This window comes from Elgaria multicarinata, chromosome 11 (genome assembly GCF_023053635.1).
Source record: "Elgaria multicarinata webbii isolate HBS135686 ecotype San Diego chromosome 11, rElgMul1.1.pri, whole genome shotgun sequence".
Lineage (NCBI taxonomy): Eukaryota > Metazoa > Chordata > Lepidosauria > Squamata > Anguidae > Elgaria > Elgaria multicarinata.
This window is the reverse complement of record NC_086181.1, coordinates 4,717,364-4,741,544: the sequence shown is the minus strand read 5'-3', so window position 1 is coordinate 4,741,544 and position 24,181 is coordinate 4,717,364. Positions and strand designations below refer to the sequence as shown.

At 44.8% G+C, this 24,181-nt stretch overlaps 1 protein-coding gene across 1 annotated transcript; it reads left to right on the top strand.

The window, feature by feature from the left end:
- The first annotated feature begins 1,091 nt into the window (after nucleotides 1-1,091).
- Nucleotides 1,092-22,839, top strand: HROB (homologous recombination factor with OB-fold). The gene is made up of 10 exons (XM_063138150.1): nucleotides 1,092-1,184; nucleotides 3,009-3,059; nucleotides 4,016-5,164; nucleotides 6,308-6,391; nucleotides 7,568-7,708; nucleotides 8,375-8,483; nucleotides 10,286-10,371; nucleotides 19,822-19,971; nucleotides 21,218-21,434; nucleotides 21,943-22,839. The coding sequence occupies exons 1-10, from the start codon at nucleotides 1,092-1,094 to the stop codon at nucleotides 22,014-22,016; spliced, it is 2,154 nt and encodes a 717-aa protein (XP_062994220.1). The 3' UTR covers nucleotides 22,017-22,839.
- The last annotated feature ends 1,342 nt before the right edge of the window (nucleotides 22,840-24,181 follow it).

Sequence of the window (24,181 nt, the reverse complement as noted above, 5' to 3'; positions counted from 1 at the left end):
GCATAAGCTATTTGCCTCCACCTACACTCTACTTGTAAATTCATAAGTCAACCAAATATGACAAAAGCACCCCAAGTCTTCAGTGATCTCTCCTCCAAAAGGAAACCAAACGCGGATAGCATTGCCCCCAAACCTCTCATTGCTTGTTTAAATGGGAGTGCATAACAATATAGCTGATAATAATGTTATTGAAATATTAGGACCATCCACTGTTTAGAATGTAGCAAACACATTTCAGAGTTACATATTTTAATTTTTTTTAAAATTTATTAAATTTTTCTTTTCAAATATGCTAAAACAGGAAGCTACAAAGCAATTCAAAATGCAAAGCAAATATTGCATTCAGGCAATGCCAGAAGCATTGTTATGGATTGAACAAAAAGATACTCATTCATATTAACTAAAGATGAGTCGGTTATATCTAATACTTTCAAAGCCCATACTTTCAAAGTTTTGCGCGTTTTAAATCTGCTATTCATTGACCCAGAGCTATTCTATCTCAGATTTCCTTTTTCTTTGGTCTTCATTCATTTCCCTACTTTCTTGCATGTATTAATGCTGCTATTCGCATAACAACAACGCTGTATATGTTACAGATCTACACCAAGCGGGATGTGACACTTTGAAAACGGTTTGAAAACTATATGGCGTGTGTCCTGGGCCCCAACAGTTGTCACTACTGTTATAAACTGTTTTAGAGCAGTGGTGTAGATCCTGCACCATCGGCTGTATCCATTCCCTGCTAGTGGGGCATCTCCGCTGGAGGGAAGGAGGCGGCGGTTTTCGTCGCCCTTCGCTCGAAGTCCTCCTCTAGGAACGCAGGAGCCCTTCCTTCCGCCTGCCCACCTCCCACCCGATTAGACTGTGAGCCGGCGCTGAGCTTCCTACGAAAGTCCAGGCCTCCGCTCGCCCGCTTCAGCCGTGCCCCTCGCCGCTCTTTCAACAACCGGGCGTTGCTAAAAGCCAACTGCCTGGAAGCTCCTTTCGTCCAAGCCGATCAGAGCGCACCCTTCAGTCGCACACCCAAACCATAGAGAGAAGGAAAACAACAGCGGCGCTTGGTCTCAGGGGTTGGGATAAGAGCAGGGGAAATGGGATGCTTAAACTTCTATAGCTTTGTTTTTACGTCAAAAGCGCTGCTGCGCTTGCGTAGTAAAAGGATTTCGCGGGATAGGCGGGGAAAGGTGACGTGAGGAAACACGCTTGCGCAGGGAGAGAAACGAAGCGTTTGCCCTTCATGGCCAGAGAGAGGGCGAGCGATTGAGCAGGCGCAAGGGGCGGGGCGGGGCGAACTGCCGCCCGGCGTCATTAAGGCGGCGGGTTCGAATGCCGCGGAGCTCCGAGAGGGATGCTGGGCGGCGGCCCTCGATTTCGGGCGTAGCTAGGCCTCGTCCCCCCGTCATTAGCGCTGGGCTCCGGGTCCTGCCTCTGCGATGGTAAAAGAGGGGCGGGCCTGGCTTGTGGGGAGAAAGAGGCAGGAATCGCGGGCGCAGATCCATTCGTGCGCAGCAGCCATTCTCCTCATGCGAGGACGCTCCGGCTGCCCCGGTAGCTCGCTCGGGGGAGCCTCGGCAGCGCTTTCTTTTCTTTTCAGCTAGGCCAAATATTTTTATCCTGCTTTCCTACCGTACAGGGCCATGGCTGCCCTAGGCCTCATCTAGTGTGAGGGTGCTGGGGGGCTCTCAGCCCTGCCTCGGGATGGTTTGCGGGCCTCACTTAAAACGGTACAGAATGCAATAATGCTCAGCAACAGATAAGGCTGCCTGTTCTGGGTGGGGCTGCGCTTCGTCTGGAGGGGTGCCTGAGCAGCCCGGGGGCACTTCTGGATCCATCTCCGTCTCTGTGACTCAAGAGTGCTCTCACTGATAGGCCAGCTGCAGCCATCCTTATTTATTTATTTATTTATTTATTTATTTATTATATTTATTTGTATCCCGCCTTTTGCCCAATACTGGGCCATAAGGCGGTATTACAAAGTTTAAAACATACGTTTAAAACAAAGGAAAAGAAATGTAAAAAAAAAAAAAAAGTTTAAAATTCACAACAAAATTATAAGTCAGTAGGGGGAAGAAAACAAACCAAACCAACAAGGGGACAGGCCCTCCTCGCCTTGGTGGTGACCCCGCTGGTGGCGGACCTGCCCCCAAAGGAGCCTGCCTCTTAAGCTCCCAGTCCCCAAAAGATGTTGCAGCTGGGGGTGAGATGGTTCTGTGCTGGGAGCCTGAGTCTGCTAGGAGGCAGTTGGCATCCTTAGACCAGGATAGTTTGGCCACAGTGGTTCAGGTACTGGTAACCTTGAAAATGGATTATGCAATGCACTTTGTGTGGGGCTGCCTTTGAGGCTAGTATCTTAGAGAAGAAGCCCATTAGGATTGAGATTTGTTTAAAGGTGGGGTGGGAGGGTGGACAATTACGTCCAGTGATTCTGTGTATGAGCTCTTGTAGAGGGAAACATTATGACATTTGGCAAAGAACCTTGCCTCTCTCCCTTCCAAAAGCAACTTCTTTTTTGTGTTTCTTGGCTTCAAATGTAAAGATTTTTTAAAAAAATGAAAACGTAAGAATATAACTGACCTTATAGACTAAAGATCCAGCATTCTGCAGGGCACTGATGGCAAAAGGCCTCCTTTGTTTGTCTCCCAGCCCTTTTTACTTGGAGAAATGGTGCCTTTGAATATGGAGCTATTAACTATTGTAGTTGTTGACAAATGTGTCCTCCGCAAATATGATGAATGCTCTTTATTTTAAAAGCCATCTAAGTTAATTGTCTATAGCCACATCTCATGGTACTACATTTATCCATAAGATAAGAACTTGTATGAAGAAGGGCTTTTGGGCAGCCCTGAAATTACTGTCAATCATCTTTATTGACTGACTTTAGCTTGTTGTATTATGAGACGAGGCAAAACTCTATATTGTTCGTAACTACTAATAAAGAATGTGTTAAGATTTTTTAAACGTACTAGGTGGTAGTGGTGGTATTTTGCAAGTTACATTTCTCCCCACAGGCCTGCGGTTTACAACAGCTGTTTTCCATAGAGGCAGAATTTGAAGACGAGGTAAGAAAGTATTTGTGAATTACAACTGTACAGTGAAAGATGCAGGCATCCAAATCTAGTGGAGGAGGGGTCAAAGATTTCTATTTGCTTGCTAAAGGTGGAGGATGTTGCACATCTGTATAATACTGAGTTTATGTATATAACTATGTGTTCTTGTTATAAGTATCTCTAAGGTGAGACTGGTGGATTTTCAGGTGTGAGTTGATTGGCTGAGAAGGAGCGAGTGAAGTGTGTGTTTGCTATATAAACTGGATGCCGTGCCTGTGTGACGGAGATAGGGATATGATGTGTGATGATTAGAACAGAGTTACGAACAGATTTGTTGCGAGAGGGGTTAGATCAGACACAGGGAATTAATGTATGAGGGTTTCAATCAGAGTTAGAATTTTAGGATTGAGAATTGGGAGAGAGAGAGAACCTGTGGTGATTGGGTATCAGATGAGAGAGTGTTTTTTTAAGTATTGTATATGAAAGAACATATATTGATAGAGCCACTAAGTGTTACTGGTTTATTATTCAACAACTAATTTACTGTAATTAATAAAGCTTTCTTTGTTTATAAAATCCTACACCTTCTGCTCTTGGCTGCAGAAGGGGGAGGTAATAAAGGAAGAATACAAGGTTGAAGCCAGAAGCCTGTGTGTTCTCACAGAGAGAGGACTGAGTAAGGGTTGGGACTGAGCCTTAAAGGTCCTGGTGGCAGTGAAACCCAAGTGTGTGAGAGAAAAGGTGGTTCCTGCTTGGGGTGGGTAAGGTCTTAGAAAAAGGGAATTCTCAATAGGATAGGGGTTGGAATGCCACAAGGATCTATTTGGAGCATCCAAGCAAGGTAGACCCTGGTTGGCCAAATCTAAGTCTTGTGATAGTTTAGAGATCTTAGGGACAGAACTTATGCACAGTACAAATTTGAGGAATGGCACTTCAAGTCAAGGATTTTGACGCTTTCTTTTTGGTAGGATTTCCTGTTGGCTGTGAAGGATGTGGAGAAGCAGGCCTTGGATCCAACCCATGCCAATATAAGATGTCTGAGACCCCTCTCAGCTGTGTTGAGAGCCCCCAGCAGTGCCCTCACACCAACTAAGGACTCAGGCACCCTTGGCCATTCAGAGGCTATGTCCCCTGTCTTTCAAGTACAAAACTACTCCAGACTAAGATGTGGGGAGGACAGTTGCCCCAGTGAAGTCAAAAGCAAACAAACGTCTCCTCTGGTGACCAGCTTCAAGGTTCAGAAGGACCAATCCACCTTTCCAGTTGTATGTAAATCAAGCTGCTCTTCAGGCACAAGATTCAAGTTTGTGAACAGACATCCAGCTGTGCTTTCCACTGGGGCTTTCCCCTGTGAAGAGGAGATTGACAATGAGCTTGCATTGGCTGAATGCATAGATCATGAAGACTCGGGTACATGCTCATATCCGATGTCTTTCAGATCTGACTCTGGGCCTCAGGAGCAGATGAGGGACAATGGTATAGAAGCAGCCAAGAAACCACGAGTGGCAAATTCAGTGATATTGACCAAACCTGTTGGTTCAGAGACCTCACAGTTGAAAAGAACTCAGGAAGAAAAGTCCACTCTACTCCAGCCAGTAGAAGCTTCTTCAAAGTTGACTTTGAGGCCCACTGCCATGGGGTCCTACTTCTCTCAGTCTAACATAGGAGTGAGCAGCGATATAGGTGCCCTTTCAAACTCTAGTTGTCAGATGCTAAAATCTCTTCAAACATCTCTAGGTAAACCCACTGCTGAGTGTAACAGCCCATGTTTGCCTAGGGTAAGACCTTGTTCCTCCTTCCTGTCCGCAAGTAGCCCTTCAATACTAACAAAGCCATGCATATCCAACCGGAGCTGTTCTGTGCCTAGAATGGTCAACAGTGGTGCTCATCTTCTTACTTCATATGGTTCCTCATTAATGCCTGTGGAGATCCCATCTACCACCCCTAAAGCCCCATGTTCAAATGCAGCTGCTGGAATCCTCCATATACCTGTGGTGACCAATCACCTTGTCCGCTTGGTCACAGCAGCTAACAAGACACCTCACCCAGTAGCCCAGGTTTCTTTGCGGGCTAAAACTCGACGCTTTCCAGGACCTGCAGGCATTCTGCCACACCAAGTAAGAGGAATATGAAGTCATAGGATAATATATAATCTGTATGTACAATGGTGTGGGGATGGGAATACATTTCCCACAGCTTTTGAACTGCATGTGAGGTAGAATATAATGACCATTCCTTCTATCACATCTCTGATAGGAGTCCACAAAAAGGGAATAAAAGCTGTCATCTGGCTGCCATTTCCTCTACTTTGAAACGGCTGCTTATCCTAGTGATGGGGATTATTCATGTCTGCCTATATCAGGGGTGCAGATTCCCAGGCTCAGGAGCCAAATTCAGCCCTCCTGGGGTTCCAATCTGGTGTTCCAGAGTTCTCCAAATGGCCGTACCCCCTTCACCTTTCCCTCAACTGCCAATCGTTTGGTAGTTTCCCAGCTTTTGGTAGTTTGCTGGTCTTTGTGCAGATTTTCCTAATTCTAAAAGGATGAAATGCCTCTCCTATGGCTTATTTACTGGCAGGTATAGCTTTAAACTAACATATGCTGGAATGTTTGTTATTTTGGCCTTGCCCCTTCTGGAATGTGGCTTCTGAGAGCTTCTCCAAAACGGAATCTGGCTTTCTAGCTGAAAAAGGTTCAGCACCCCTGGCCTGGATTTGTTTAATCCTTCTTGGGATGTTTGGAGGGAGGTAGCTTCCCCCACCCTCACCCCTCCTTGCTGATAAAATGTTCTAGGTGGCCTACAAAAACATCCAACATAAATCAAAGAATTCAAAATTCAGTGACATGATTTTACTTAAATCCTTAGCAACCTAAAATTACTAAAAACTACACTAAACTGGGGATGGGGGAGAATCAAGTGTAGAAGGAAAACTCTGTATGTACTGACCTGATTTGGGCTACAGCATTTGGTCCAGAAGTCAGGTACTTGAGCAGAGCAGGCTTTCTGTTAGCCAGGAAGTAGAACTAATCGTTTTAGCACAATTCTATGCCATTGACTTCTATAAGCACTTAGGCAGGATTGTGTAAATGCCTTGGGAGTACAGAATTGGTCCAGTGTACCAATTCCAGTTCTTGAGACTCTGCTTTCATTTTAAACAAATCCCAACAGAACCCTTATCCTTTCATTGCTTACTTCCATATAGGATACATAGGGCAAGAATCTGTGTTTATTAAAACTTCCTCTTTCTTTTCATCCAAAAGCCTGATGGGAAAAATTTGGAAGAGATTCTTATTGCAACTACACAGACACCAACTCATGGGGCACTAGCAAAGCTGCGAACTGAGGTAATTCCCCTATTCCATTCTCCCTTTTCCTCTTCTGAGCAGGAGAAACATTCATATTAAAGGTGGGGCCTGAAAATTCTGCATTGCCTCTGAGACAAGCTAGACTTGACCCTAAACACATCATTAGAAACTGTCCATTTCCCTCCTGTGGGGTGGGATTTCATTGGGACTGCAGTGTGTGGAGAGTGGACCCTTCCATATTCCCATTCTCAATGAAAATTGCACAGTCATGCCTTAGGGGAAAAAGCCCCCCCACATAAGATTTTTGACAGGATTGTGAGTGAGGAAGGAAGAGTTAACCCTCTCCTTTCCATATATTGCAGTCCTGTTGAGATACTCCCCCCCCCCAATATTAAATAATTCAAAACAAAATAAAACCCTGACATGGTTTAATATGTCAAGTTTGGCCCTGAAGCAGCTGTGAAGACTGGTACGTTACAGAGCAAACCTTGAGCAAATGCTTTATGTGTGTATGTTCTGTGTTTCAGAATTTTAAATTTTGTATACTCGTTTTAATCTTAATTTTAGAATTTCTGTAAACCGCCCAGAGAGCCCTGGCTATGGGAGCGGTATATAAGTGCAATAAATAAATAAATAAATAAATCTTTTCCCCCATCTGTGTTTATCCTTGTTATTTCTAGGAGGCAGAGTATCTTGAAATCTATATCTATCTCATTTGGTTATTATTGTAATGAAAAAAAGCTAAACTTTCAAAGACAGTGAACTGCACAAACTTGCCTAGTGAGACAGGGTGCAATCCAGGAAACTGTTTTTAATGCTAAGCTCTTTCGTGTGCTTCTGGGCACATATTTAAAACCCTTCCATACCACTGAGTAACTAAAACCAGTCCATGCTCATCTTGGGCCAAAACAGAGTTTCTCAAAGTTCTGATAGCTGAGCTATACTTCTCCCTGAATAAAAATTGGAGAAAGACTCAATTGTTGTAACCGAATATATTTTATTCTTCTAACAATTTTATACATTTAATCATGGGATTGGAGGTGAAGGATGGAGAAGGGTGGTTTGGGGGTGAGCAGAGGGAGGAGTACAAACAATATTTCTTGCACCTAATTGGGCAAAGGAGCTTCTGTGAATGTGTTTCCAAGATGCTGAGTGTGTCGTCCAGTGGTAAACACAAGGTATATCTTAACCTGGGATTGTGTTCTGTGCCTCCAGGAAATGCCTACTTCCCAGCAGCCAATGGAAGAGGAATTTGAAAGAGGCCCTTGGGTTACCATGAAAAGTGAGCTGGGATTGGATGAGAGAGATCCGTCTTGTTTCCTTAGGGCGTATAGTGTTGTTATGGTGCTCCGTAAGGTAAAGACTGGGCTTGGTTTTGGGGTAGGAAGGCTCTACTTCAGCTGCTGTAGAATCAGCTGGATTTACAAAAAGATTCGTACAGATTGAGGTAGAGAAGTGAATGATCTGGAGCAGGAGGCGCAGCTGTATTATTTTGAACAAGTCCAAAATATCCTGGAAGAGTTGCTACCTGCTTTCCCTTTCAAATCCAGCCCATGGAAAGCCATTGCATGCCCCTAACAGCGGCATTCTACTGTCTATACCTCTATGGCAGAACCATTTTATCTGTGTTTGCATGAAGCCTAGTCCATATGGCTAGTTGCTAGGTAACTTTCACATTCCCTCCCCTCTTGCATCCCTTCCCACTGCTCATCAGAAGTAATAAAGGGAGACATGGATGGCTGCCGGGCAACCATCCTTGTTGTTCCTCTCTGCTGACTTTCTCGGAACAGACATCAAGGCTTTAGGAAGCCAGCTATGAGTTTCCTTTAGCTAGGTGTTACTCTGCCTTGTGTCTACGTACTACAAATCCCCAGGAAGAGCAATACCTTATCTTCCCCAATACTGCCTCTATCATCAGGCATCTTTTCTCAAATCTAAAAAACATAGCCAAATACTGCATCAGCTTTTATATCCTGACTTTCTACGGACTGCATGTCTCTCATGCTTGTTCTGTTTCTGCAGGCAGCCCTGAAGCAGATCCCAAAGAACAAGGTTCCCAACATGGCAGTGATGATTAAGTCACTGATGAGGACCAATGTTGACACGGGTGCTGTCTTCAAAGACCCTACTGGTAAGGGTGAAGAAAACTCAGTCTGGTGGTTGGAGCTGGATATTGTCTTCTGAAATGTTCAGCTTGGCTGGCTGGCTTGAGTCCCATGGGATGACTTCTTCTGCCTGCACTATTGAGGGTGTTTCTGATTTGCTTATGGCACCTGGGCAAACCCAGCTCACAGGTGGCCACCATTTGGTTCATTACTTGGAGCTGATTTAAACATCCAGAAAAACATGTGGTACAGTCCTCTGGAGACCTCTTCTGAATGCAAGTGATAGGGATTTCATATTTCTGTGCTTCCCCATATTATACATTCTATGAAGCTGTGACACCTTTATTAGGCCAAGTAAAAGATTACTCTCCAAAATTGTGCAAGCTTTCAAAATTCCCAGATGTGCAATAGAAAACTACCCAACCTGATCAGGAAGCTGCCTTACTAATGATTGCAGGCTTGAAGGCAACTTGATTTCTTAGTATTTTGTGTTTTGTCCAGCCAGCAGGCTACTTGAGGGCAATCGTATTGCTGAAAATCAGCTGTCCACAAACTTGGGCTGGCCTTTCTGGCCAGCAGAACTTGTGGTCATGTGATCATTCCTCATTCAATGAGGAAGAGTTTGGCTCTTGTCTCTAACAAAACGTTGAGCTTCTGAGATGCTTGGAGCACCTCTGAAGCTTAGTATGGGATTAGGGATGGTTTCTTGATGCCCACATAATCCCTGGCTCCAAACTTGGGAGGACAGCCAGAGATCATCAGAGATTCAAAACCACTCTACAAATAGAATACAACTGGCATCTCCAGTTATTAAGTATGGAAATTGGCAGTAGACAGGGCAACGTTCACAGGCCTTTTTGTTGTTGTTTTCAGTGTTGGCTCTCAGCAGAGTACAATTAGGCAAATAGGATGATGGGTGGTATAGAAATATTTTAAATAAATACTGGGTTCTAGGGTTATCCACTTAGATCTAACATCTGTATAGAGCAAGGAGTGCAGCAAGTGACAAGGCAAGTCTTCAAGTGAACAAGCTTTACGAACACACGTGCAAAGTCTCCACTTACTTTTTAGTAACAACCTTTAATTTGTATTGGTATAATTTAAAATCTTAATGCTTTTTATTACTAACACTGATAGTCAATGAAATATATTATTTGGAGAGGGGGCTTGCTGCTTTTTAACTGGACCAGAATTACTCTTGTGAGTGAGTTCACAGTCCAAGCCTCCAGAAAAGTTTGTAATTCTTGTGTGGCGCTCCCACCTCCTCCTAGTGAGAATTCTGCTTCCCTAAGGCCTTCACCTCCACTTTGCTCACTCAGCCAGTCATCACTCATATGGAAATCCACCATTCTTCTTGCTATTCATCTCTCTCACCATAGACATGTTCATCATAAAATACAGAGATATAACAGGAATACATAATCATAACAGGAACACATTACAGATTATATTTGAAGATTACAGATTATATATGAAGAGTTGTGTAATGTTGCAGTTGCCATCTATTCGACCGCATTCTTGACTTCAAAAGACATGTTGTCATTTGACCATAATTGGCAATAAATTGGGAATGTTGAAGTTCAGTTGATGTTCTTAACCTAACAAATACATGATTAAACAGTTGGGTTCTTGCATGGAAACAATTGATTGCCCAAGTAAATGGCCAATTACATATCTGAATGCTTGAGACTTCCATTCTAGCCCTTCTCTCCCTTCATCTTTGTGTTCTACGTAAGGGCAATGAGAGTTACTAGTGGTTAACAAAATATGTTTCTGCTTTGGCTTCACTGTGTTCCTTTTTTCACTTGTCTGGTCTTCTGTTCTGCAGGGGAAATGCAGGGCACAATACATCGTTTGTTGCTGGAGGAGAAAGAGAGTGAACTTAAGGCTGGTTCAGTGCTTCTGCTAACGCAGGTACTGGAAAGCAAGAAGTCCAGGGCTGGGTGAGCATTGATAATGTCAATGCCAAAATGTAATCGGTTTGTAAGCCCATCTGTTACAGTGAATCCAGATATATTACCTTAAGATACCTTATTCTGCAGTATCTATTTTGAAATGCTTTGGAGCAGCATAAGCAAAAACCCCAAACCCAAATCAAAAGACAGGTCCTTCACAACCTATTTCGGCAGGGAGAGGAGGGAAGGGAACATATTCTTGATTATATGAAGTGATACAAACAGCTATTAAATTGTCCCTACAATAACACATTTCAACCCTTCTCCCAATGCTACTTTTTTGTGAACTTGTAAACTGGACGATCCCTAAAGCCTTAAATAGCCTGGCCCAGCATTCTCTACAGGCTGCCTCTTCTACTTCTATGTTTCACCACATCCATTAAGGTCGACCTGTAATGCTTTCTGAACTCAAATGGCTTTTGATTGGAATTTTCTACCCCTGCAGTTTCACTCAGGCCTATACATCTTTTGGAAACAGTGTAGGGCAGTTTTATTTAATCTGGTTTTTAGTGACAAGGGATTGAGTAGCACGTCGTTACTTTCCCGAGCCCTTTGAATGGGCTGGGCCAGAACTCTAGATAAATAATATCTCCTCCTCCCCCAACCCTGTCTCCTTTACACGCTGGGTGGCTTATTCATCCGTGGTTGTGAGTTCCCCCGCTCCAGTGTTGGAGGACATGGCTCTCCTTGTTTGTTTGTTTTTCACAGCAATGAACAGGGATTAGGATGCCTTTTGTTGTTATCCTTACAGCAAAGCTACAGTTCTATTAAGATGCAATGACAGCAAATCATTCATTTTCATTTCATTTATTGCATTTTTATACCGCCCAATAGCTGAAGCTCTCTGGGCAGTTTACAAAAATTAAAACTACAACAATACACTAATCAACAATATCACAATAATATTCAAAAATATACTAAATACAAGTGTACAGCAAAACAAACCAGATAAGATCTTTTAAAAAAAAGTTTGGTTAATTTATTTATTTATTTATTTATTACATTTCCATACCGCCCAATAGCCAAAGCTCTCTGGGCGGTTCACAAAAATTAAAATCATAGTAAGACAATCAACAGGTTAAAAGCACAAATTTAAAACAGCATTTCTCCCCCTGAAGCAGCATGGATTAGTATTTGCCACAGTGTGTACTCTGAATATACTGCTGCCATTTTGAACATGCAACCTCCAATTGGAGGTTGCTGTATGACATGAGAACCTGGGCACTATGGGTTAATCATGTGTTAAGCAACCAAAGTTAACCTAAGAATATGTCAGGCTGATTGGAGGTTGCATATTAAAAATGGCTGTGCCATGTGAGTTAATCCATAATTTGCTGCCATCATGTGGGAACAGGGTCAGTTTCTTTCTTTCTCCTATGATGAATATAACACACTGATGAAACTGACTTTAACTGGATAGACTCTCAACGGTCTCTTGGAGGTCAAAGCTTTGAGCAGAGAATAGATTCTATTTTCTGACTCCTAGCTGAGCAGAGCAGAGGAAGCTACCCCAGCTGGGCAAGAAGGTACATAAAAAAGCAAGCTCCCAGAGAGAGCGATCAGAGCAAGCAAACAGGGAGATAAAACAGGTGTTTGTCAGGGGAGGTGTAGTGGAAGAGGAAACCAAGGCTGCCTATTCAATGTTGCCGTGTGCTCACCATGTGCTCCTAAGAACTGTGATTGATCAGGCATGTTCTAAAGTTTGTTTCTGTCTTCCAGGGTATTAGTTACCCCACCCAATTCTGTGTCATCATGACAAAGAAAAGTCTAATGTTCTCAGTTCCTACTTTGGCTCAGTCTTCTCCCAAAAGCGGGACTATGACCCCCCTGAAAAAAGTGAAGTACAAGCTGAAGGGGAAGGATTGACGTTTGAGATTGATATAACAAATGGTCAAGGAACAGCTAATTTCTTTGAACAAGTTCAAATCTCTAGGCACTGCATCCTAGAGTAATAAGGGAGGTGGCAGAAGAACTCTCAGAACCACTGTCCATTATCTTTGTGAAATCATGGAATATGGGTGAAGTGCCTGACGACTGGAGGAGGGCTAACGTTGTCCCTATCTTCAAAAAGGGCAAAGAGGAGGAACCTGGGAACTATAGACCAGTCAGTCTGACATCCATCCCTGGGAAAATTCTGGAGCAGATTATAAAGAAGTCAATTTGTAAGCACCTTGAAAACAATGCAGGGATTACTAGAAGCCAGCATGGATTTGTCAAGAACAAATTCTGTCAGGCTAATATGATCTGATTCTTTGATTGGGTAACCTCCCTTGTGGATTGTGGGAATGCTGTGGACATAATATATCTTAACTTCAGCAAAGCTTTTGACAAAGTACCATGACATTCTGATCAGCAAACTAGCTAAAAGTGGGCAAGATGGAACAACAATTAGGTGGATCCACAGTTGGCTACAGAATCGGACTCAAAGAGTGCTTATCAATGGTACCTTCTCAAACTGTGGGGAGCTAACAAGTGGTGTACAGCAGGGCTCAGTCCTGGACACAGTGCTCTTCAACATTTTTATTAATGACTTGGATGAGGAGGTGCAGGGAATGCTTATCAAATTTGCCACAAAACAGGATGGGATAGCTAATGCCCTGAAAGACAGAAACAAACTTCAAAGTGATCTCGATAGGCTGGAGCACTGGACTGAAAACCGCAGAATGAAATTTAATAGGGATAAATGCCTAGTTCTTCTTCGTGGTCTCTATGCATCACACATATGGGCTTTGCGCCTGCGCAGAGACCAGACCGGAACCTACTATAGCTGAGTGGAACGTTTTTGGCGGGAACCCCTCCCCCACGCTACCGCGCATGTGCATGGGGTTCCCGCCCTTACCTCAGTTCTTCGTCGTCCGCCATTGTGCACAGACCTGTTTAACCGAACCTCTAGCGTTTCGTATAGCTTCTTCTTGTTACTATCTTCTTCGTTCTTCAATCTTTTCTAAACTCTTTCTAAACTCTTTTTTCTTACAAACTTTCTTGTATCTAAAATAAATAAATAAATAAATGTTATTGTAGATAGTTTTCCTCAGCGACTGCGGTCGCGTGAGGCCTTTATGGCACTTAAAGCCCCGTTTAGAAAGTGCATTAAGTGTGGGGCCAAACTTCCACCGACTGACGGACACTCCCTTTGTGTTTTGTGTTTGGGCGAAGGACACGTTGTTGAGGCCTGCCACCACTGTATGTCATTTACCAAACAAACAAGAAAAAATCGAGCGGACCGACTCCGTTCGATACTGTGGGAAAAGGCTCTCAAGGCCACGGAGGCCCCTACGATGGAGAAAAAGGCGGTTCGTAAGTCCGTTGCCCACAAAACGGCAGTTACCAAGACTGTTCCAGACAAACTGTCAGACCATAGCACTGAAGTGCAGGCCAGAGCAAATATGGCTGAGATACCCCTCACACCTGGTCGGTCTTTATCGAGTTCAATGGCTAAGAAGGTTTCTAAGAAAGCCAGAACTCCGATGCCTTCTCCCGAACTGGAGAAGAAGAAGAAGAAAAAGAGAAAGAGGGACGCGGAGAGAGCTGCTTTAGCGTCGCCTCGACCGCGGGAATCTTCCAGGAGCCATTCCACTCCTCCTACCGCGCCTACCACTTCGATACCAAGATCTCCTTCGGTATCGAGGCCCCTGTCGGTGCCGATGGCTACGGTACCGACACGCCCTCCAAGTTTATCAGAAGGCGAGATCCGAGATTCGGTGTCGATAGCTTCCGCTCAACAACCTGTAAGACCCCAGGAGCTCCAGGGTTTAATCCCTGTGCAGCCCTCGCCAAGACAGACTCCAAGACGCGATTGGGACAGAGTATCGCAGTACTCTGATCCCCAATCCAGGTACAGCTACTACGAGTGGGATCGTTACCGACCGCAACAATTTTTTCAAGGTGACCAGCAGCATTACCAGCCTGAGGGCTATTATGCCCATCCTCCACCAACATCGAGGGTATGCCAGTTACCCTTGCCTCCTCCTTCCGTTCATCAAGTTTCGACGGTATCGACCCCTCGACATCGTGAACAACATGCGATACCGGTCGCTGCGCCGGCTGCACTATCTACGCAGGAAGAACGGCTAGACTTGCAAGTGGTGACGCTGTCTTCGCCAGAAGAGAACTACCCATCCGACTCCGAGTCGGCACACTCTTTAGTTCCAACCGCACCTTCTCCGGACGATGCAGTCGATGATGCTGACCCTTCTTCGCCGTCGGATGATATGGTCCGGTTCTCAGACCATATGCTCAGAATGGCCAATGCATTAGGTCTCGACATTCAGCAGGCAGATGAATCGGTCATCGACCCAATTTATGACGTGTTTCAAACAACAACAAATCAACGTCTAGCCATCCCAATACCTCACGCCCTAAAACAAGCAGCTCAGTTGTCTTGGAAAACTCCAGCAGTGGCTCAAACAACTTCAAAAAGATTAGAATCACTATACTGTGTTAAAGAGGATGATACACAATTTTTGGTTCAACACCCTAAACCAAATTCAATAGTGGTGGAGTCTGCACAGGGCCAGTCACAGAAAACCCATTCTGCGCCCGTAGATAGAGAGGGGAGAAAGTTAGACCAAACTGGAAGAAGGGTTTACTTATCCTCCGCCCTAGGAATCAAGGCGTCTGCATACGAGGCAGCGATGGCTAGGTACCAGCTCTTTCTCTGGGAGAAGATGGGATCTTTGTGTGAACACCTCCCAGAGGACAAGAAAGAGCTCGCAAGGGTCTTTCAAAACGAAGCATCGGCCATAGCAAGGCAACAATTGTCCACCGCTCGACACCAGGTGGACTGCCATTCAAAATCGATGATGGGGGCCATTTCTTTGAGGAGGCATGCTTGGCTCAGATCAGCCAATCTTACGCACGAAACCAAAGCTAGGATTGAAAACATGCCATTCGATGGCGAAGGTCTATTTCATTCAAAAACCGATGAAACACTAGACTCCATCTATAAGGCAAGAACAACAGCCAAAAAGATGGGGTTTACTGCTCCTCCTCAGACTCAGTACCGATCAAAAAGATGGACAAGGCCTCCGATGCAACAACAGCATCGACCCCAATACCAGCCCCAACCTCGACAGCAACAACATCAGCTTCAGAGGAAAAGGCCTTACCAAGGCAGGTACCAACAAGATAAAAGGCAGCCCGACTTCAGCAAGAAGCAGCGGGTTTGACTTTTCAGATCCAGATCCACCTCCCTTTGCGAACCGCCTAGCACCCCATTACCATCAATGGGAGTTAATAACAACAGACTCCTGGGTGCTCACTATCATCAGCTCGGGGTATGCCATCGAGCTCGATGTCCTTCCTCCTTTTTCGGGCGTGAAAGTAATGGCGCCATCCCCTCCTCTGCTGCTCGAGGTACAGACCTTGCTGTCGAAGGGAGCTATCTCTCCCGTACCCGCAGAGGAACTCAACCAGGGGTTTTTCTCCCGATACTTCACGGTCCCGAAGAAAGATGGAGGTCTTCGACCGATCATGGACTTAAGACAATTGAACAAATTCATCACCCCGAGGAAGTTCCGTATGACAACGATTGCTTCGATTTTGCAGCTCCTACACAAAGGGGTTTGGTTCGCAGTGGTGGATCTGAAGGATGCGTACTTCCATATCTCTATCAGGAAGTCGCATCAAGCTTACCTTCGTTTTTCCATCGGTACAGCCCAGTACCAATTCACTGTTCTTCCGTTCGGATTGGCCACGGCACCGAGGGTCTTCACGAAAGTCATGGCGGTGGTGTGTGCCCACCTGAGACAGAAAGGGATATTTGTTTATCCATACCTCGACGACTGGCTTCTGGTAGCGGACAACAGCGACATGCTCCGGACAGATATTCTAACTACCCTCAACCTATTGGACTCGTTGGGTCTGTGGGTCAACGAAGAAAAATCCATATTGACCCCACAGCAGAGGTTGGACTTCATAGGGGTAACCCTCTCATCTCGAGACGGGAGAGCGTACTTACCCTTGGCCAGGGCGAGTACCCTTCAGCAGTTAGCCATCGATACCGAGAGCCGCCGAAAAACTTCGGCATGGACAATTCAGAGACTACTAGGTTTGATGGCAGCTACAACTGCAGTCATCAGGTTTGCAAGACTCAGGATGAGGATATTACAGGCCTGGTTTTTGAGGACTTTCGATCTTCGACACAATGCTCGACGAACTTACCTCTCGATACCGAAGCAAGTGAGGGCATCCCTGAAATGGTGGTTCTCGATGTCGACGCTCCTCGATGGCGTATCATTCCAACAGAAGGCGCCCTCGGTAACGATCACAACAGATGCATCCTTAGAAGGATGGGGAGCTCATTGCAACTCCCTTACCGCTCAGGGTCGCTGGCCTCTATATCAAAGAGAACAACACATCAACCATCTGGAGCTCTTAGCTGTGGAGAATGCCGTAAAGACCTTTTCACAAATGATCGAGGGCCGAAATGTCCTGATCGCAACAGACAACACCACCGTTGTGGCTTATATCAACAGGCAGGGTGGAACACGATCGCACCCTCTGAACCGTTCTGCACTCAGAATCTGGAACTGGTGCATCAAGAGAAAGACTTACCTGACTGCCATCCATGTAGCAGGAAAGGAAAACATCATTGCGGACTCCCTCAGCAGGTCCTTCCATGTCGACCACGAGTGGGAGCTCGACGTCGAGGTCCGAGACGATCTCTTTCGTTGCTGGGGCCGCCCTGCTGTCGATGTCTTCGCTACCGAAGAAAACGCAGCTTGTTCCAGGTTCTGCAGCAGAGCAGGAAAGGGAAAGCACTCTTTAGGAGATGCTTTCACCAGGACTTGGAAAGGAAATCTCCTTTACATCTTTCCACCCTTCCCGCTATTGACGAAGGTGTTAGCCAAGATCCAGATGGACAACTCCAATTGCATCTTGATCACGCCATGGTGGCCTCGGCAGACGTGGTTCTCACACGCCCTTCGACTATCGAACGGGGATTACATCAGGCTCCCGTCGATACCGAATCTACTGTCTCGGCACCAGGGCAGGGTTCGACACGCAGACCTGTCGACCCTCAAAATGACGGCGTGGAGGATAACAGTCAATTCTCCTTTACTACCAGAGTTTTAACTGTTGACCATATTTTACTAGCAGCACTAAAGCCTTCCACAAGGAAAACTTATGCAGCAAAGTGGCAAAAATTCCAGAACTTCGCATTGGAAAAGGACCAAACACCAGAATCTTGCCACTTATCCTTGATCCTCAATTATTTATTGACACTTTTCCAGCAAGGACTTAAGCTTACATCCATCAGGGTTCACCTAGCTGCGATTACATCTTTTCACCGGGGCATAGATGGTTTTACACCTTTTACCCATCCAACAACCAAGAAATTTTTAAAAGGTCTGAAGAACACAATACCAACTGTGAAAAGTATCGTGCCGCCATGGAGCCTGTCAGTTGTGCTGCAAGCACTGACACGCAAGCCCTTTGAGCCCATGGCTTCAACAGACCTTAGGCTTCTAACCTTGAAAACTGTCTTTTTAGTAGCCATCACATCGGCAAGACGTGCAAGTGAGCTTAAAGCTCTTAGGATAGAAGTCCCTTACACTATCTTTCATAAGGATAAGGTTGTGCTACGCACAGACCCAGCCTTCCTGCCTAAGGTAGTGTCATCTTTTCATCTGTCCCAGCATATTACTTTGCCTGCCTTCTTTCCTAATCCATCTACACCTCTTGAGTCTTCCTTGCATACTCTCGATGTAAGAAGGGCTCTTGCTTTTTACAAGGACAGGACAGAGGCTTTTAGAAAAACAAAGCAATTGTTTATTTGTTATGGTGAGCCTTCTAAGGGACTCCCTGTCTCTTGCCAGCGGTTGTCACGCTGGATAGTGGAGACAATCGAATTGGCCTACTCTATTTCTAAATTAGAGTTAGTGAAACCTGTGACAGCTCATTCCACCAGAGCTGTTTCAACATCGGTGGCCTTCACCAGAGGTGTCCCACTGACAGAAGTCTGTAGACCTGCAACGTGGTCTACTCCATCCACGTTTGTCAAGCATTACAGTTTGGACACCCGTGCGAGGCAGGACTGCTCGTTTGGGAGGACAGTGCTTTCAGAGATCTTCAGATGATGCACCAACCCACCTCCAAAGGTATGTCAGCTTGCTACTCGCCCATATGTGTGATGCATAGAGACCACGAAGAAGAAATGCAGGTTGCTTACCTGTAACTGTAGTTCTTCGAGTGGTCATCTATGCATTCACACAACCCACCCGCCATCCCCACTTGGTGGTGTGAGACTTACAAATAACACTGTTGTATGTGGAATGTACTTATTTTATTTACACTCATGTTTATGGGGGCACAATGTCGGACTCCTGTAAACTGAGGTAAGGGCGGGAACCCCATGCACATGCGCGGTAGCGTGGGGGGAGGGGTTCCCGCCAAAAACGTTCCACTCAGCTATAGTAGGTTCCGGTCTGGTCTCTGCACAGGCGCAAAGCCCATATGTGTGAATGCATAGATGACCACTCGAAGAACTACAGTTACAGGTAAGCAACCTGCATTTCTACATCTAGGAAAAAGAAACCAAATGCACAGTTACAAGATGAGGGATACTTAGCTCAGCAACACTACTGAGAAGGATCTTGGAATTGTTGTAGATCACAAGCTGAATATGAGCCAACAGTTTGATGTGGCTGCAAAAAAGGCAAATGTTATTTTCGGCTGCCTTAATAGAAGTATAGCTTCTAAACTGCATGAGGTACTGGTTCCCCTTTATTCAGCACTGGCTAGGCCTCATCTTGAGTATTGTGTCCAGTTCTGGGCAACACACTTCAAGAAGGATGCAGACAAGGTGGAGCGTGTTCAGAGGAGGGCAACCAGGATGATCAGGGGTCTGGAAACAAAGCCCTATGAGGAGAGACTAAAACAACTGGGCATGTTTAGCCTGGAGAAGAGAAGATGGAGGGGAGACATGATATCACTCTTCAAATACTTAAAAGGGTGTCACACAGAGGAGGGCCAGAATCTCTTCTCAATCTTCCCAGAGTGCAGGTTACTTAATAATGGGGTCAAGTTACAGGAAGCCAGATTCCAGGTGGACATCAGGAAAAAAGTCTTGACTGTTAGAGCAGTATGACAATGGAACCAATTACCTAGGAAGGTCGTGGGCTCTCTCTCACTAGAGGCATTCAAGAGGCAGCTGGACAGCCATCTGTCAGGTATGCTTTGAGGTGGATTCCTGCATTGAGCAGGGGGTTGGACTTGATGGCCTTATAGGTATACCTTATAGGTTATACCTTATAGGTCCAAGTCTACTATTCTATGATCCTGGGATTTAGCAAACTCTACCTGCTCGGAGAGAACTGGGGCTGGATAGGTGATGTGTAGACAGTGGCTTAAGATACTGTCAGTAGTACCATGGTGAAAGGGGTTTATGTCTACCTTGGTTTCACAGGTTGGTGTGTTCTCCCCATCCCTTCGCAACCACTACCTCAATGTGACACCCAGTAACTTGGTGAAGATATATTCACCAGGACACAGCAGTGGGAAGCCCCCTCAACTGTACCAAGAGAATAGGGAAAGAAAGGGAACGGTGCTGCCACAGGTAAAGAGCTTCGTTGATGCAGTTTGCTATTCTAGTATGGGTGGAAGAATATAGGGAAGGCTGTGTTTACTCTGTGCCTTAATAAACGATGAGGGGAGGGGCTTGTTTGTGCTATTTAGAATGGTACAGCTCGTGGTAATGGGCAACCATATGCAACATTTTAATTGTGATAAAGATGTAATTGTAGTTAATATGAAAAGAAGAATGTGGGGAATGCCTGATTGAGTAGTTAACTCAACAACAAATAATGGGTTCACAATATGTGACCTGGCTGATTCTAGGTTGTTGATTAAAAATAGAAGTGAAGAGTGTGTGGGAGGCAGCACACTTGCTCACTTTTGGTCATGCATGTCAAATCGTGTTTTAACCCACAATTTGACATGTGCAAATCAGGTCATTGTCATATATAGTAGCTTTCTTTGAAACACATCATGTTTGTGGAGCATTAATCTAAAACCCAGACCAGACTTCAGTTGAAACATTCACGTGCAAATCTCTCCCATTTAATCTGTAAGAGTCTCTGTTCATATTGGTTGTTGTGGCAGTTTATGATGATCACAACATTGCAATAAAAAAGTAATAGCAAGCAATCTTTAGGTAATATATCTGCTTGGCATAATAAATTTATCCTCACTACACGGTGGACGACAACTGGGTTTCATGTAATAGTGCTCTGGCACCTGAAAAACGCTCAGCTCTTGGCCCAACCAACTGTGCTTCCACCATAGATGGGTCACTGACAAGAGCCTTTCCATGTGATTCTGTGTGACCCAGGCCAATTAGGACTCTAAAGGTAATCCTCAACACGTTGAACTGCACCCAGAAAGAGGCTGACAGGCATTTCAAAACCGGTGTAATATGGTCCCACTAATATCCTGGCCATCACATTTTGGAGAGGTTTAGGTTGAGCAGCAATCAGATGAAAAGGTCATAGTAGCTCAGTTGTAGAGCACATGTTTCCTGTATTGAGAATATCTTGGGCTCAGTCTGTAGCATTTCAGGTAGCAGGGTTAAGGTGAGAACTCTGCTTTGGATCTTGGAGAGCTACAGCCAATTAGTGTAGACAGAGCTGTAAATGATGAAAAAATTATCTGACGTGATACAAGGCAGCGTCATTTCTCCTTTCCTACCACTGCTGTTGGGAGCTAGTTATGGTCCGGGGCCACAGCTCAGTGATAGAACTCTGAAGGGTATATAATGCAAACACTAATTTTCTCAGTTCCCGCTTGGATTCTTGTTTCTGCAGACTGTGTCAGAATTCCATCAGAACCCTCCCACAAATGCCTTTACTGCCGTGGCCACAACATACTACAGGTGTGGGGAAGGACATGTGGATGAGAACTGCTGCCAGCATATCTCGGCATCAGATAAAGGGTCACCATTGACACCAGTACCAAGGATCCGTAGAATGGGCAAATCTGTTTTGAATGTACCATACCCAAAGGCTGAAAGAGCTGACTTAGGTAAATATAATACTAAACAGCAATGGAGGAATGTGTCTCTTCCTGTCTTTCCTCTGACACCGGCACCACTCACCACATGCCTTCAGAGCATGGAAAATGGGGAGCACAGGCCACAGAGAAGTCTTGCTGAAACAGATACAGCCTGCAGGACTACATGTTCCAGCCCCCACCGCACTAACACATCAAATTGGCAGATGGCATGCAATGGCCTATGAATGTCAATAGTGGATTCATTTTTGCAAAGATAGAATAAGGTACTTGGCATCCTGGAAATCTTGGCTGTTCCTTGGAAAAATAGTTACTACCCCTCTTAATTGGGTGGGGGAAAATGTTTGGTAAGTAGAACCTGGCAGCAGAGTTTGGCCAGGCCCTTTTTAACTTTTTGGCCAGTGTGCTGGGAGCAGAGTGAAGGCAGGGGCTGCATATTGCCCACTGCCATCCTTGCTTGGTGGAGTAGGTTGACTTGTTTCCTCTTAGTGACTTGGCTATTTTCTCATTGTCTATGCAGATGATCTAGACCAGCTTCTTGGAGAGCTACCTGATGATTTTTTCTCCAACTTGGATGAACAGAGCAGCTTATGACAGTTTCTTCATACTAAAATGAGAGGACCTGCTGGAAAAGAACCAAGGGCATAGACCTGTGCCCTGTAAAGTCTTTTGCACAGTGACGTTGACCCCCTCATGTATACATCTTGGCAGGGAGGGGGGTTGTCTTCAGCATCTTTATGAACATTGGCTGCGGCAGGGAAAAAGGAGCTCTCCTTCATAGAACAGATACAAGTCTGACATCTGTCATGTGATTGTGTGGAAACTGGAAGTAGCATTCATTGTTAAGCACATATTTCCTCCTACTTCTGGCACAATCTTCCTGCAGCCTGTCCTTTGTTCAAGGATGCTGTGCTAGTGCATATCCAACATTGGCAGTCTGCATCAGGCCTTATTCCAGACCTGCTTCTGCCTCTGCTGCATCACTGTTGGAGCCAGACACGATGACCATTTAATGATTTGAAATACAACCCTTCCTGAAGGTGCCCTATCCCAAAATGTCTGGGACACAACATCGTCTGTCTTGTAAACAATCTTACAGAGACATAGGTGGCTTAACAAATCATAAAAAAAATACGTGTAGCTTTTTTGTGCTGAACATTGCAAAGAACTTTATGAAAGAAAGATCTTAGTTGTGTTTCATCTTTTATTTAATCCTCTTTATTTCTTTTGCTGATGGCATTGTTTTGATGGTGACACTATTTTTCCTTGAAAACTGTGTGTGTATAATTTTTTACTTGTTGCTTCATATAAATAGGTTCTATACCTCTCAATTTCAGGGTTGGCTTTGTATGTCCATTGTATGTCCAAATATTGGAGAGAGGAGGAGCTCCCTGTCTGTATGGAGATTCTTGTGTACGTTTGAGAGTCTCCACATGCATGGATAACTTAGATTGATCAGTCGCAACAATTAAACTGGACGAAGACCATTCTCTCATTTTATGTTTTTGAGTAGTTTGGAAGAGAATAGTATGATGGTTATAAAGAAGCAGAAATGGGAGAGAGTCTTCTTTCCTATAAAGTACTGTGGTAAATGTGGTGATATAAGATGGGGAGGTAATTCAGCCATTCATGTGAATGTACATGATCAAATTACAAGGATTCAAACCCTGCTCCTGTTCAACATTTGCCACTGTTGAACTTCTTCTGAATCAATTCTGTAGTGGTGTGTGTTAGAATTGGTTGTCCACATGTACTTCTCTGAGGCAGCCACGTATAATACAGGATTTCTGCCATTGTTGCTGTTTCTGCACGGTTAGATGCTTGTATGTGGTTATGGAACTATATAGTCCTGTGAAGTGGAAACAAAAATGCTTGCAGGGGAGAATGCAGCATCCAGCAATTAACAAGGAAGGAGTAAGCATCATGAGTGAAGGATGAAATGCAGGGAGTTGGCAACAGCCTTTATCTGTGATACGGTAGTAGGCAGATGGCAAATGTGGGAAACAAATCTGGTCTTTAGATAGTTGGCTCACCTGTGTCTTTGGCAGTGTCAGGGCCAGAGACACTGGCTGAAATACAGAGGTCCTATGTGGTTCTTGTCTTCTGCCTTCTGGCCTTTTCAATAAGTCTTAAAATGTCAGTTGCTACAGATGAGAGGGTTAATGAAACAGAACTACATGGGGAGGGTGAGCTGATCAGTTGAATCATAGAATAGTAGTGTTGGAAGGGGCCTATAAGGCCATCGAGTCCAACCCCCTGCTCAATGCAGGAATCCACCCTAAAGCATCCCTGACAGATGGTTGTCCAGCTGCCTCTTGTAGAGGCTCTGGGTTCAAATCCCCGTTACAAGGATTGCTGCTAACAAATTAGTAAATCCCCTGCCCAGAGACCCAGAGAGCTACTACCTACCAGTCAGGTTCAATGGTAATGGATTAGATGGATCAATGGTCTGACTCCATAAAAGGTAACTTCATTGGTTTCGAAGTTATGCATGGTATGAAGAATGTGGATAGGGAGACATTTTTCTACCTCTTTTATAATACTAGAACCCAGGATCATCCCATGAAACTGGTGGAAGATTCAAGACAGAGAAGAGGTAGTACTTCTTCACGAAGCGCATAGTCAAACTATGAAATTCACTACCACAAGATGTGACGGCCACCAATTTAGATGGCTGTAAAAGATGGTTAGACAGATTCCTGGAGGAGAAAGCTATCAATGGCTACTAGTCCTGATGGCTTGTCAGAAGCAATAAGCTT